We start from the raw sequence: 12,500 nt of genomic DNA, 5'->3' as shown, positions 1-12,500 counted from the left end.
TATCTTGCAGCATTTAGACGGAAAAAGACACATTACAGACCCGACAACGTGCTAGCGGATGTTACCATGGAGCTACTGCCTTCAGAAAACGCTAGTACTTATAGTACAAACCTTATCCTCCTCTTCCGTAAGCCGTCAACCAACGTTTGCATAACTGAGCTATTCTCATTCTCGTTTGTGCGCTCGGTCGCAGCCATTAATCACAGCAAGTCCGCTACTCACACACCATGTCTTCCACCATATATACATAGTTTTTGCAATTTGCAAAGGCTAAAAATAAAAGTAAAATAATATAAAATCACAATATAAAGGGAGAAACACCTTTAGTGTGTCAGAATATCATGTGGGTACCAAGTGTCCATTTGGGTCTCCAAATGTCCTTTTAGAGCTCCGCCTGGATCTCTTCATGAAGAAACTCTGTAGAATGGTCATACTTTGTCCAATCTTCTTCAAATTTGAGGCAGTTGTTCACTGATAGTGTAGTTACAGCCCTATACTGTCCTTTACCTGTACAGATACAGCCACCGGCAGTTATTTATACTGAAAGATACTTTTTTATTTTATGCGGACAAAAATCTTAAATTTTTACTGACTCCAAAGGCCCACTGCTCTGTTTTCTGTATGACCTACAGTGTTGTCTGACACTTTTGATGCATATAGTCAGAGTGGGCCCCGGGACACTTTGTCCTTGAACAGTTGGGCCCGAGGTCAAAAAGGTTAAGAACCCCTGCTCTAGATGGTGCTGAGTTGTTTTCTGGTGAGGTCAGCAAAGGTCCCGGGTCAGCGTGATTGGTAGGAAGTTGGTCAAAACAAAGAGACATCTGAGCTCACAACGGGGTTAAACCTGCCAACAGCAGCCGGCTCATGAGAGAGCAGCGCATCACTGTCTCTCTGCCTCCACGTCCACGCATCACAAGTTATACTGAGTTATACAACTCTAATGTCATACTTATACAAGTTATAGTTCATATGCTGAGTCCACACGTTTGCATTTAGTTCAGTTGGACTTTGTAGTGATACAAACAGTTGAGTTTGTCAGGTTCATGCAACATTTATGACATTGTTGGTCAGTCTGTCTGCTTGACAATCATATTGTGCTGCAATAAAAATGATTGAAGTGAGATGAACAGACTGAAAACTTGATCTTATAGATAAAACATGTTGACACAGTTTTCCTTTGGAGACATCATTTGAGGTGGAAAATAGTATTAAATCGCAAAATATGGTATCACAATACTCAGAGTATCGCAGTATCGTGAGAATATCGTATCGCGGGACGTCTGGTGATTCTCACCCTTAGTGGTCACATGACTGCTGGTCTCAGATGAATCCATCATGACTTCATCGTTTTTACACATTCTGGTTAAAGTGAACTCTGTATTAGAGGAGACATTTATCATGAGAACATGAATAATAAAATGATTTCATGAATCATGATTTAAAGCATCGTTTGGCTGATTTTACTGAAGGAAGCGTTCGTCACACATGATGCGTTCAAGGACCGTCGGAAAGATGAAAACCTGACGATAATGACGTCTGTGATGAACGATTGTTAGAAACATGTTTTTGTGGTTCTGTATGTATTAGTTGTAGTTATTGTATTCATTGGTATGAATGGAGCTCTAGAGCTCTTCTCTGATTGGTTACCTGTCGGCCGGGTCCTCAAAGATCCGCTGTAACCCTGACGACAGGCTGCCGCTGATGTTGTGGGCCGAGCTGTGCTCCTGGAAGCGTCTCAGCTGCTGCTGGACGGGCGTGGGAGCCGACAGGCAGCGGGAGATATCTCCCAGAATCCTCGGCAGCGGACCCAGCTTCGCTACGGTGGCCTGCAGGAAGGAATTTTCACCCTGGGGTCGCCATGTGTGTGGTTTTTGGATGGAAGCACCAGGATGCAGTGGTGGGAGAGCGGTGGTAACAGGGAGTGAACAGAAGGAGGAGGGGAGGAGGGGGGAGGAAACAAACATGAGGGAAACTTAATGGAAACAAGAAATCAAACTAGAACAACATGCTTCTACTGAACAGAACCTCAGCCAACCCTGCAGAGCCATGCTGAGCTCCAACAGACGACACAGGTGAGACGCAGCCCAGCGGGGGGGGGGGGGGGGGGGGGGGGGGGGTCAGGCCATGCTGTGAAGTTCAGCCACGCAGCATTAATGTGGTTAAATGAAGTGGAGAGATCTCTGCTGCTGATGGTGACTCATTACATCACATATTTACACACACACACACACACACACACACACACACACACACACACACACACACACACACACACACACACACACACACACACACACACACACACAGGCTGTTTATGAGACACTAATCAGTCGGATTGATGTTTTGACGCAACCTCCGCTTCTTTAAAGTTCTCCAAAGCTTCAAGTGTTAAAGCTGCATTCTCTCTAGTGACCACCAGGGGGCGACTCCTCTGGTTGTATAGAAGTCTATAGAAAATGACTCTACTTCTCTCTTGATTTATTACCTCAGTAAACATTGTAAACATGAGTTTATGTCTCAATCTCTAGTTTCAAGTCTTCTTCAATACAGCATGATGTTCATTTAGTACAGCGGTTCCCAAACTTTTTAGGCCGCGCACCCCCTTCTACATCCCGACCGGGTTCGCGCACCCCCCCCCCCCCCCCCCCCTTAATAATAAAAAAAAAAAGACGCAACAGAGCCTTTTAAGCCTTCATAGCCGCATAAGAATCGGACCAATGAGAGAACAGTTTGCTCGCGCGTGGCATTTGTTTACAAGATTTAGTCCGCTGTTAAATGTTGCAGTGTGAACACAAACCGAACAAAGGAGCAACTGCAACAAAGCAAACGAACTGAAGGTGTGAAAACGCCCTGAAACACTGCAACAAAGTTTCAATAACTTTCAGTGACACAAGGCGTCACTTTTAAAGAGCAATACGGATGCGAGGACACACGCACAGGCTCAGAGGCAGATTATCACATTTAATTTACAATTAATGAGCGACTAATGAAGCCAGGATGTCTTCGGACAAAGCATCGATGCTGCGCGACACAGTGTTGTTGGACACCGGGATCATGCACAACTTTTTTGCTTCTTTCTCCCCAATCATACATTCCACCATCTCTCTGGCAGCTGCAAGCTCACGTCTTCAGTGATTGTGTGCGGTAGCCCCTTTCTCGCTATTCTGTAACCAGATATGAAGCCCGTAGTGCGTCATTTATAGACCAACACATGAATGAGACTCCAGTTGTTTTTGGCTGTTTTGTAACTCCTCCGATGTCGATATAAACAATGTAAGGGGCTTTTGACTTGCACTGGCATGCTTGGTGTTCAGGTGGCGACGTAAATAAGAGCTTCAGACTGTTATCCAGAACCTCACTGCACACCACGCACTGTGGCTTTGGGGAATCTGCGTTGCCAATCCAAGTGAAGCCCAGACACACATACTTTTCATCATATTTCCTCTTTTTTTCCCAGTCTGCGCCGTCTCATCTTCCTCTGACTCTGGCTCGATTTCTTCTCCCGGTCTCTCCCAACGCACCTCTCCGTTCCCCTCGCCTCCGATTCCTCTCTCTCTCTCTGTCCCTCTCCTCTTTTACGACTGATAGCTTCAGATGTCCCACCTGACAGTTTTTAAATTAAAATTACATTTTTTTTTAATATTTAATATTATTACACCATCAGACCGCCATTACACTTTTCCTCTCGCGCACCCCCTAGAGGCAGCTCGCGCACCCCCAGGGGTGCGCGCACCCCACTTTGGGAATCCCTGATTTAGTACATTATGGTCCATTTAGAGTCACACAGACCATAAAGCAGGGGATGCTTTAGGGCGGGGCTACACGCTGATTGACAGGTCGACACCACGGCAACCTGCCACTCAGGATGGAGGCTTCAATCACAGACTGTCTTTAAGAAGAGGACGTAGTCGTCACGACGTCACTGGTCTGTGCACTGACGTTATAGAGTTTATTAGGTTATGAACGTGTTCAGCGTTTGTCCGTCGCCTTCTTGGTATTTTGACAACCAGTGAACAGGAAGTGACCATATATGGGCTGAGGAGTGGTTGATATAATATCGAATACAGAGACAGAAATATGTTAAAACCTGTAATTAACAGAAAATGTTTGAAATATTATCGCTGCACAATTTAAATTCTACCTTTTTAATGATGCTGTTTTATTGTGTTGTTCTTGTTGTGTACTTGTCAGTGTTACACAGCCTGCTGTGCAAATGGAATAACTGATTAATATCATTAAGATATTCAGTCAAATGTGTGTATAAACAGATAAAAACCTCCCTACTAGAATAAATATCAGTATTTTATACGTTCACAGATATAATAACTTTTATGTGTTTTTTTGTGTGAGTGGAGTTTTTAAGACTCTTTCCTGTTATTCATCCACACATGCATGATGCGTTTAAGTGCTGGTGGAAAACTCAAACACCGAGCTTTTCGTGTGGGATTCCTGGTTTAAAATAATGAATATTAATAAAGTGTAAGTCATCACTGCACGCACTCACACACACACACACACACACACACACACACACACCTTGTCGAGCTGAGAGACGACCTCCCACAGCAGAGCGTGCAGGACGGAGAGCTCGCGGCCGAGGTCGATGTAGCCCTCGAAGCCCGGCGTGTTGGACAGCGTCTCCGGGTTCGAGATCTCCGACAGGAAACGCATCATCCCCGCCCACTCGTGCTCCAGGAAGTCGTTCATGAAGGCCATGTACTCCTCTTTGTTTCCAAACCTGCGGACGACACGCGGACATATTCAGGCGCTCCTTTCCACGATGTCAGGTTGTATCAAACTCACCTTTAGGACTCAAAAACAAACACACAGCTGACTCGCTACTCGTGCTAATGCTACATGTTAGGCCTTTGAAACACTCTCTCTCTTGAGTGCGTTCACACTGACTGACTACTAATGACAAGATTCATCGAGCAATACAAGTAGAATCTTTGATTTCCTTATCATTTGAACTGTGTGTAAATAACTCGAGATGACTTCAACAAAGTATTCTAGTTCAATGGCTTTAGGCTGATTAGAAATGACCTGAAGTGAGATGAACCGAGTGAAAACTTTATATTATTCGATAAAACAGAAAATAGGTAATAATTCGCAATGTTAGATATCGCCATACTCAGCATATCACAATAATATCATACCGTGACTTAAGTATCGTAATAATATCGCGTTATGACTTAAGTATCGTGCTGTCGTATCATGACTTCATTATCATGATTTTATCGTATTGTTATCATATCGTATCGTGACTTAAGTATTGTGATAATATTGTATCGTGGGACCTTTGGTGATTCCCAGCCCAACAAAACGTATGAAGTAAAACCTGATGCTGGGTTTGGGTAGCAGAGCTGTAGGTCACCTCCATGAACCTCCTGCTGCTGTTGACCCGCAGACACTCACTTGGTGAAGTTGGCGAGGTTCTGGATGACCTTAGCGATGAGCGTGAGGGTCCGGGACGTCCGGTCGTCGGGATATTCCTGCAACAGGTTGAAGAGCGACGGCGACATGATGGCGGGACACAGGAAGCGCAGGAACAGCGAGGCGCTGATCAGACGCTTGCTGATGTCCTGCTGGTGGCCGCGGGCGACGCACTGCTGCTTCCACGACGCAAACACCTCCTTCAGCTCCCGAGGAAACACACTGTGGAGACAGGAAGACAGGTGTGACCGTGTGCTGGGACTACAGGTGTGAACGTGTGCTGGGACTACAGGTGTGACCGTGTGCTGGGACTACAGGTGTGAACGTGTGCTGGGACTACAGGTGTGACCGTGTGCTGGGACTACAGGTGTGACCGTGTGCTGGGACTACAGGTGTGACCGTGTGCTGGGACTACAGGTGTGACCGTGTGCTGGGACTACAGGTGTGACCGTGTGCTGGGACTACAGGTGTGACCGTGTGCTGGGACTACAGGTGTGAACGTGTGCTGGGACTACAGGTGTGAACGTGTGCTGGGACTACAGGTGTGACCGTGTGCTGGGACTACAGGTGTGAACGTGTGCTGGGACTACAGGTGTGAACGTGTGCTGGGACTACAGGTGTGACCGTGTGCTGGGACTACAGGTGTGACCGTGTGCTGGGACTACAGGTGTGACCGTGTGCTGGGACTACAGGTGTGACCGTGTGCTGGGACTACAGGTGTGAACGTGTGCTGGGACTACAGGTGTGACCGTGTGCTGGGACTACAGGTGTGAACGTGTGCTGGGACTACAGGTGTGACCGTGTGCTGGGACTACAGGTGTGACCGTGTGCTGGGACTACAGGTGTGAACGTGTGCTGGGACTACAGGTGTGAACGTGTGCTGGGACTACAGGTGTGACCGTGTGCTGGGACTACAGGTGTGACCGTGTGCTGGGACTACAGGTGTGACCGTGTGCTGGGACTACAGGTGTAAACGTGTGCTGGGACTACAGGTGTGACCGTGTGCTGGGACTACAGGTGTGACCGTGTGCTGGGACTACAGGTGTGACCGTGTGCTGGGACTACAGGTGTGACCGTGTGCTGGGACTACAGGTGTGACCGTGTGCTGGGACTACAGGTGTGACCGTGTGCTGGGACTACAGGTGTGACCGTGTGCTGGGACTACCGTGTGCTGGGACTACAGGTGTGACCGTGTGCTGGGACTACAGGTGTGAACGTGTGCTGGGACTACAGGTGTGAACGTGTGCTGGGACTACAGGTGTGACCGTGTGCTGGGACTACAGGTGTGAACGTGTGCTGGGACTACAGGTGTGAACGTGTGCTGGGACTACAGGTGTGACCGTGTGCTGGGACTACAGGTGTGAACGTGTGCTGGGACTACAGGTGTGAACGTGTGCTGGGACTACAGGTGTGACCGTGTGCTGGGACTACAGGTGTGACCGTGTGCTGGGACTACAGGTGTGACCGTGTGCTGGGACTACAGGTGTGACCGTGTGCTGGGACTACAGGTGTGACCGTGTGCTGGGACTACAGGTGTGAACGTGTGCTGGGACTACAGGTGTGACCGTGTGCTGGGACTACAGGTGTGAACGTGTGCTGGGACTACAGGTGTGACCGTGTGCTGGGACTACAGGTGTGACCGTGTGCTGGGACTACAGGTGTGAACGTGTGCTGGGACTACAGGTGTGAACGTGTGCTGGGACTACAGGTGTGACCGTGTGCTGGGACTACAGGTGTGAACGTGTGCTGGGACTACAGGTGTGACCGTGTGCTGGGACTACAGGTGTGACCGTGTGCTGGGACTACAGGTGTGACCGTGTGCTGGGACTACAGGTGTGACCGTGTGCTGGGACTACAGGTGTGAACGTGTGCTGGGACTACAGGTGTGACCGTGTGCTGGGACTACAGGTGTGAACGTGTGCTGGGACTACAGGTGTGAACGTGTGCTGGGACTACAGGTGTGACCGTGTGCTGGGACTACAGGTGTGAACGTGTGCTGGGACTACAGGTGTGAACGTGTGCTGGGACTACAGGTGTGAACGTGTGCTGGGACTACAGGTGTGAACGTGTGCTGGGACTACAGGTGTGAACGTGTGCTGGGACTACAGGTGTGAACGTGTGCTGGGACTACAGGTCTGAACGTGTGCTGGGACTACAGGTCTGAACGTGTGCTGGGACTACAGGTGTGACCGTGTGCTGGGACTACAGGTGTGAACGTGTGCTGGGACTACAGGTGTGAACGTGTGCTGGGACTACAGGTGTGACCGTGTGCTGGGACTACAGGTGTGACCGTGTGCTGGGACTACAGGTGTGAACGTGTGCTGGGACTACAGGTGTGACCGTGTGCTGGGACTACAGGTGTGAACGTGTGCTGGGACTACAGGTGTGAACGTGTGCTGGGACTACAGGTGTGACCGTGTGCTGGGACTACAGGTGTGAACGTGTGCTGGGACTACAGGTGTGAACGTGTGCTGGGACTACAGGTGTGACCGTGTGCTGGGACTACAGGTGTGACCGTGTGCTGGGACTACAGGTGTGAACGTGTGCTGGGACTACAGGTGTGACCGTGTGCTGGGACTACAGGTGTGAACGTGTGCTGGGACTACAGGTGTGACCGTGTGCTGGGACTACAGGTGTGACCGTGTGCTGGGACTACAGGTGTGAACGTGTGCTGGGACTACAGGTGTGAACGTGTGCTGGGACTACAGGTGTGACCGTGTGCTGGGACTACAGGTGTGAACGTGTGCTGGGACTACAGGTGTGAACGTGTGCTGGGACTACAGGTGTGACCGTGTGCTGGGACTACAGGTGTGACCGTGTGCTGGGACTACAGGTGTGAACGTGTGTTGGGACTACAGGTGTGACCGTGTGCTGGGACTACAGGTGTGACCGTGTGCTGGGACTACAGGTGTGACCGTGTGCTGGGACTACAGGTGTGAACGTGTGCTGGGACTACAGGTGTGAACGTGTGCTGGGACTACAGGTGTGACCGTGTGCTGGGACTACAGGTGTGACCGTGTGCTGGGACTACAGGTGTGAACGTGTGCTGGGACTACAGGTGTGAACGTGTGCTGGGACTACAGGTGTGACCGTGTGCTGGGACTACAGGTGTGAACGTGTGCTGGGACTACAGGTGTGAACGTGTGCTGGGACTACAGGTGTGACCGTGTGCTGGGACTACAGGTGTGACCGTGTGCTGGGACTACAGGTGTGAACGTGTGCTGGGACTACAGGTGTGAACGTGTGCTGGGACTACAGGTGTGACCGTGTGCTGGGACTACAGGTGTGACCGTGTGCTGGGACTACAGGTGTGAACGTGTGCTGGGACTACAGGTGTGAACGTGTGCTGGGACTACAGGTGTGAACGTGTTCTGGGACTACAGGTGTGAACGTGTGCTGGGACTACAGGTGTGAACGTGTGCTGGGACTACAGGTGTGAACGTGTGCTGGGACTACAGGTGTGACCGTGTGCTGGGACTACAGGTGTGACCGTGTGCTGGGACTACAGGTGTGACCGTGTGCTGGGACTACAGGTGTGAACGTGTGCTGGGACTACAGGTGTGACCGTGTGCTGGGACTACAGGTGTGACCGTGTGCTGGGACTACAGGTGTGAACGTGTGCTGGGACTACAGGTGTGAACGTGTACTGGGACTACAGGTGTGACCGTGTGCTGGGACTACAGGTGTGAACGTGTGCTGGGACTACAGGTACCAGTAGGAGTTGATGATCTTGCAGAAAGCCAGCTCGCAGCACATCTTCAGGTTGCTCTGGTGTTCGGCCAGTTCACCGCTGGAGCATCGACTGGGATCAACCTCACAGTTCTCATCCGACTCGTAGAGAGCTTTGATGAACTCACCTGGTGTGACACACACACACACACACACACGAAGCCTGAGTGAATATTTAGTTGAACTGTCACAATAAAATACCTCAACAGCAAACCTGAGGACTCATGTTAATGAACACACACAGCAGGAAGTTATTATACATTTTCAGCTGCGAACCTATAAATAAAAGATATTTGTGTGTCGTTTTTGAGATCCGTCTAAAAATAGAATGATGAAGTGTTTGTGATGACAGCAGGTCTCCTGGGTCTGTGACACAGTCGTAAAACTTTCTGAACTATTTCAGATCTGTTTTTTGTTGCGTGAAATGACTCCGAGGATGATGATGAAGATGAAGATGAGGCAGCAGAGGAAACGGCTCAGAGACTTTTCATCTTATTCAGGATCGACTCCATGAAGCTGACACACTTCAAAATATCTTCAAAATAAAACCAAACTCCACATGCTCGAGTCACTCGGTCTATTTTTACTTTATTCTAGTTGTAAATACCTCGTTAAGTTCATTTAGAGTTTTAAAAAACCTGCTTGCAATAATGTCAACATTATAAAGTCCTTTCAGCATTTACAAGAAAACTTTCATCTTCCCCAAAGTTATTTGAACTCAACTCGTTGTTATGAAAGGTGAAAGAAAGTTGAGTATTCTTGATAGAATTATTATAGAAGCAGCAACACTCAATGATTTATGATTGATTGATTGATGAATGATTGATGAATGATTGATGATTGATTGATGATTGATGACTTAAACGGCGTATACGTCTCTGGTAGAGACCTGTCAATCACAGTAGCCCCGCCCTAAAGCATCCCCTGCTTTATGGTCTGTGTGACTCTAAATGGACCATAATGTACTAAATGAACATCATGCTGTATTGAAGAAGACTTGAAACTAGAGATTGAGACATAAACTCATGTTTACAATGTTTACTGAGGTAATAAATCAAGAGAGAAGTAGAGTCATTTTCTATAGACTTCTATACAACCAGAGGGGTCGCCCCCTGGTGGACACTAGAGAGAATGCAGCTTTAACACATGAAGCTCTGGCTTTGAAGAACCGGAGGTTGACTCCTGGTTGCTAATGAGCTGCAGTGTGCTGAGACTCACCGAGCGCGTCATGGAGGTATTTCTGTCCCACCAGCTTCAGATACTCCTCGATGGCTTTAGTGGCCAGCGTGTTCTCCCTGAAGATCAGGACGTCGTGGTCGGCACAGCGGTCCACCTCCGACATCACCAGGTCCGTCAGAAAGTCCTGAAGGAGCGGACGATGAGTCACACGGTGAAGCAGCATCTCATCCTCCTAAATACATCTGGAGACTCTTATACCGAGACACGAGAGCAGGACCCTGGTGGTTCATTTGTCCTTTGTGAATTCAAATATGAATAAAGTGATCTTTGAATATCTGTAGCTGTCTCTCTTAAACTTGGCCGGTTAGGAGATACTCTCAGCTTTGGGTAAAGCCGCGGGTGTCCACATACTTCTGGCCATAACCATGCATCAAATTATATTTTTAAAGAAACAGCTTATTGGCTTTCTTGCTGAGCGTTAGATGAGAACATGGGTCCCACTCTTGTGTCTGAACGGTGAACATGAAGGTCTCTCTTTACCTTTGGACAGAGACCGGCTAGCTGTTGTCCCCCTCCTTTCCAGTCTTCATGCTAAGCTAAGTTAACTGCAGCTTCATATTTACCGCACAGACACCAGAGAGAGCTGAACATGAAACTGTATTTGGGAGCAGCTTCCTGATTGGCTGGTGTAGACCCTTACTTTAGCCCTCCCGGTGCTCTGCAGGATGTGGACCAGAGCGGAGGCCATCTCCTCCTTGTTCTTGACGCTGATGACGGGCTCCAGCACCGAGCACAGCATGGCGTAGTTGTTGGTGATGAACTCGGCGAACTCCTTGTACTGCTCCATGGGCAATATGGAGATGGTCTGGAAGCGGGACTTGATGCGGATCGACGGCCCCCCTCCTTTGGCCTTGCCGGCTGTGGGCGTGCTGATCGGGTACCACTTCTCCACGAACTGCCGTCCCGTCACGCCGGACACCGGGATGTTCACCAGGCCCACGTAGTTGTTCTTGTCCTTCTTCTTCTTCTTGTCCAGGTCGCGGTAGATGTGCACGGTGACGCTGCGCGTGGCCGGCAGTCCGGAGAAGTCGAAGTGCTCGCCCCAGAACAGGCTGTCGTGCCGGGTCTTGCTGGTGGTCCGGGCGTACAGGACATCATCCAGGCACAGCTCGCAGAAGTACTTCTTCTTGGGTGGCAGGTCTTTGGCCTCGATGATCCACAGACGCAGCAGGTTCTCCGCCCGACGACAGTTGTCCTGGAAACACAAAGACCACGTCAGTTCAAATATTCTAAATGCACAGGAAGAAGAACTTCCTTTTATTCTGCAGCAGCTCCACCTCACTAAGTTTTACTTATACATGCACACACTTCATCTAAAGTTACTGTTTATACCTTTATTAGTTTCATATGTGTGTATCTAAATATGTCAAAGTGAACATCAGGAGCTGACGGATGTTTTTATCTCGTCTAAATACGTCAAAGTGAACATCGGGAGCTGACGGATGTTTTCATCTCGTCTAAATACGTCAAAGTGAACATCGGGAGCTAACGGATGTTTTTATCACGTCTAAATACGTCAAAGTGAACATCGGGAGCTAACGGATGTTTTCATCTCGTCTAAATACGTCAAAGTGACCATCGGGAGCTAACGGATGTTTTTATCACGTCTAAATACGTCAAAGTGAACATCGGGAGCTAACGGATGTTTTCATCTCGTCTAAACACGTCAAAGTGACCATCGGGAGCTAACGGATGTTTTTATCGCGTCTAAATACGTCAAAGTGAACATCGGGAGCTAACGGATGTTTTCATCTCGTCTAAACACGTCAAAGTGAACATCGGGAGCTAACGGATGTTTTCATCTCGTCTAAATACGTCAAAGTGAACATCGGGAGCTAACGGATGTTTTCATCTCGTCTAAACACGTCAAAGTGAACATCGGGAGCTAACGGATGTTTTTATCACGTCTAAATACGTCAAAGTGAACATCGGGAGCTAACGGATGTTTTCATCTCGTCTAAATACGTCAAAGTGACCATCGGGAGCTAACGGATGTTTTTATCTCGTCTAAATACGTCAAAGTGAACATCGGGAGCTAACGTATGTTTTTATCTCGTCTAAATACGTCAAAGTGAACATCGGGAGCTGACGGATGTTTT

General features: G+C 48.7%; 1 protein-coding gene across 9 annotated transcripts in view; it reads right to left on the bottom strand.

Annotated features, from left to right (window-relative positions):
* The window catches only part of rasal2 (RAS protein activator like 2), a 67,621-nt gene that overhangs the window by 8,334 nt on the left and 46,787 nt on the right, over positions 1 to 12,500 (bottom strand). For 8 of the 9 annotated variants that reach the window (XM_079285149.1, XM_079285148.1, XM_079285150.1 and 5 more), the window contains 6 exons: positions 11,042 to 11,596; positions 10,381 to 10,525; positions 9,146 to 9,290; positions 5,416 to 5,655; positions 4,537 to 4,738; positions 1,648 to 1,847 (listed from right to left, as the gene is read on the bottom strand). In XM_079285149.1, coding sequence (XP_079141275.1) covers positions 1,648 to 1,847; positions 4,537 to 4,738; positions 5,416 to 5,655; positions 9,146 to 9,290; positions 10,381 to 10,525; positions 11,042 to 11,596 — 1,487 coding nt within the window. The remainder of the gene's footprint in view (positions 1 to 1,647; positions 1,848 to 4,536; positions 4,739 to 5,415; positions 5,656 to 9,145; positions 9,291 to 10,380; positions 10,526 to 11,041; positions 11,597 to 12,500) is intronic. The other variant, XM_079285151.1, reaches the window with a different exon arrangement.

Source organism: Melanostigma gelatinosum (assembly GCF_949748355.1).
Source record: "Melanostigma gelatinosum genome assembly, chromosome: 15".
NCBI lineage: Eukaryota > Metazoa > Chordata > Actinopteri > Perciformes > Zoarcidae > Melanostigma > Melanostigma gelatinosum.
The sequence above is the reverse complement of the archived record's forward strand: the minus strand, read 5'-3'. Positions and strand labels throughout refer to the sequence as shown.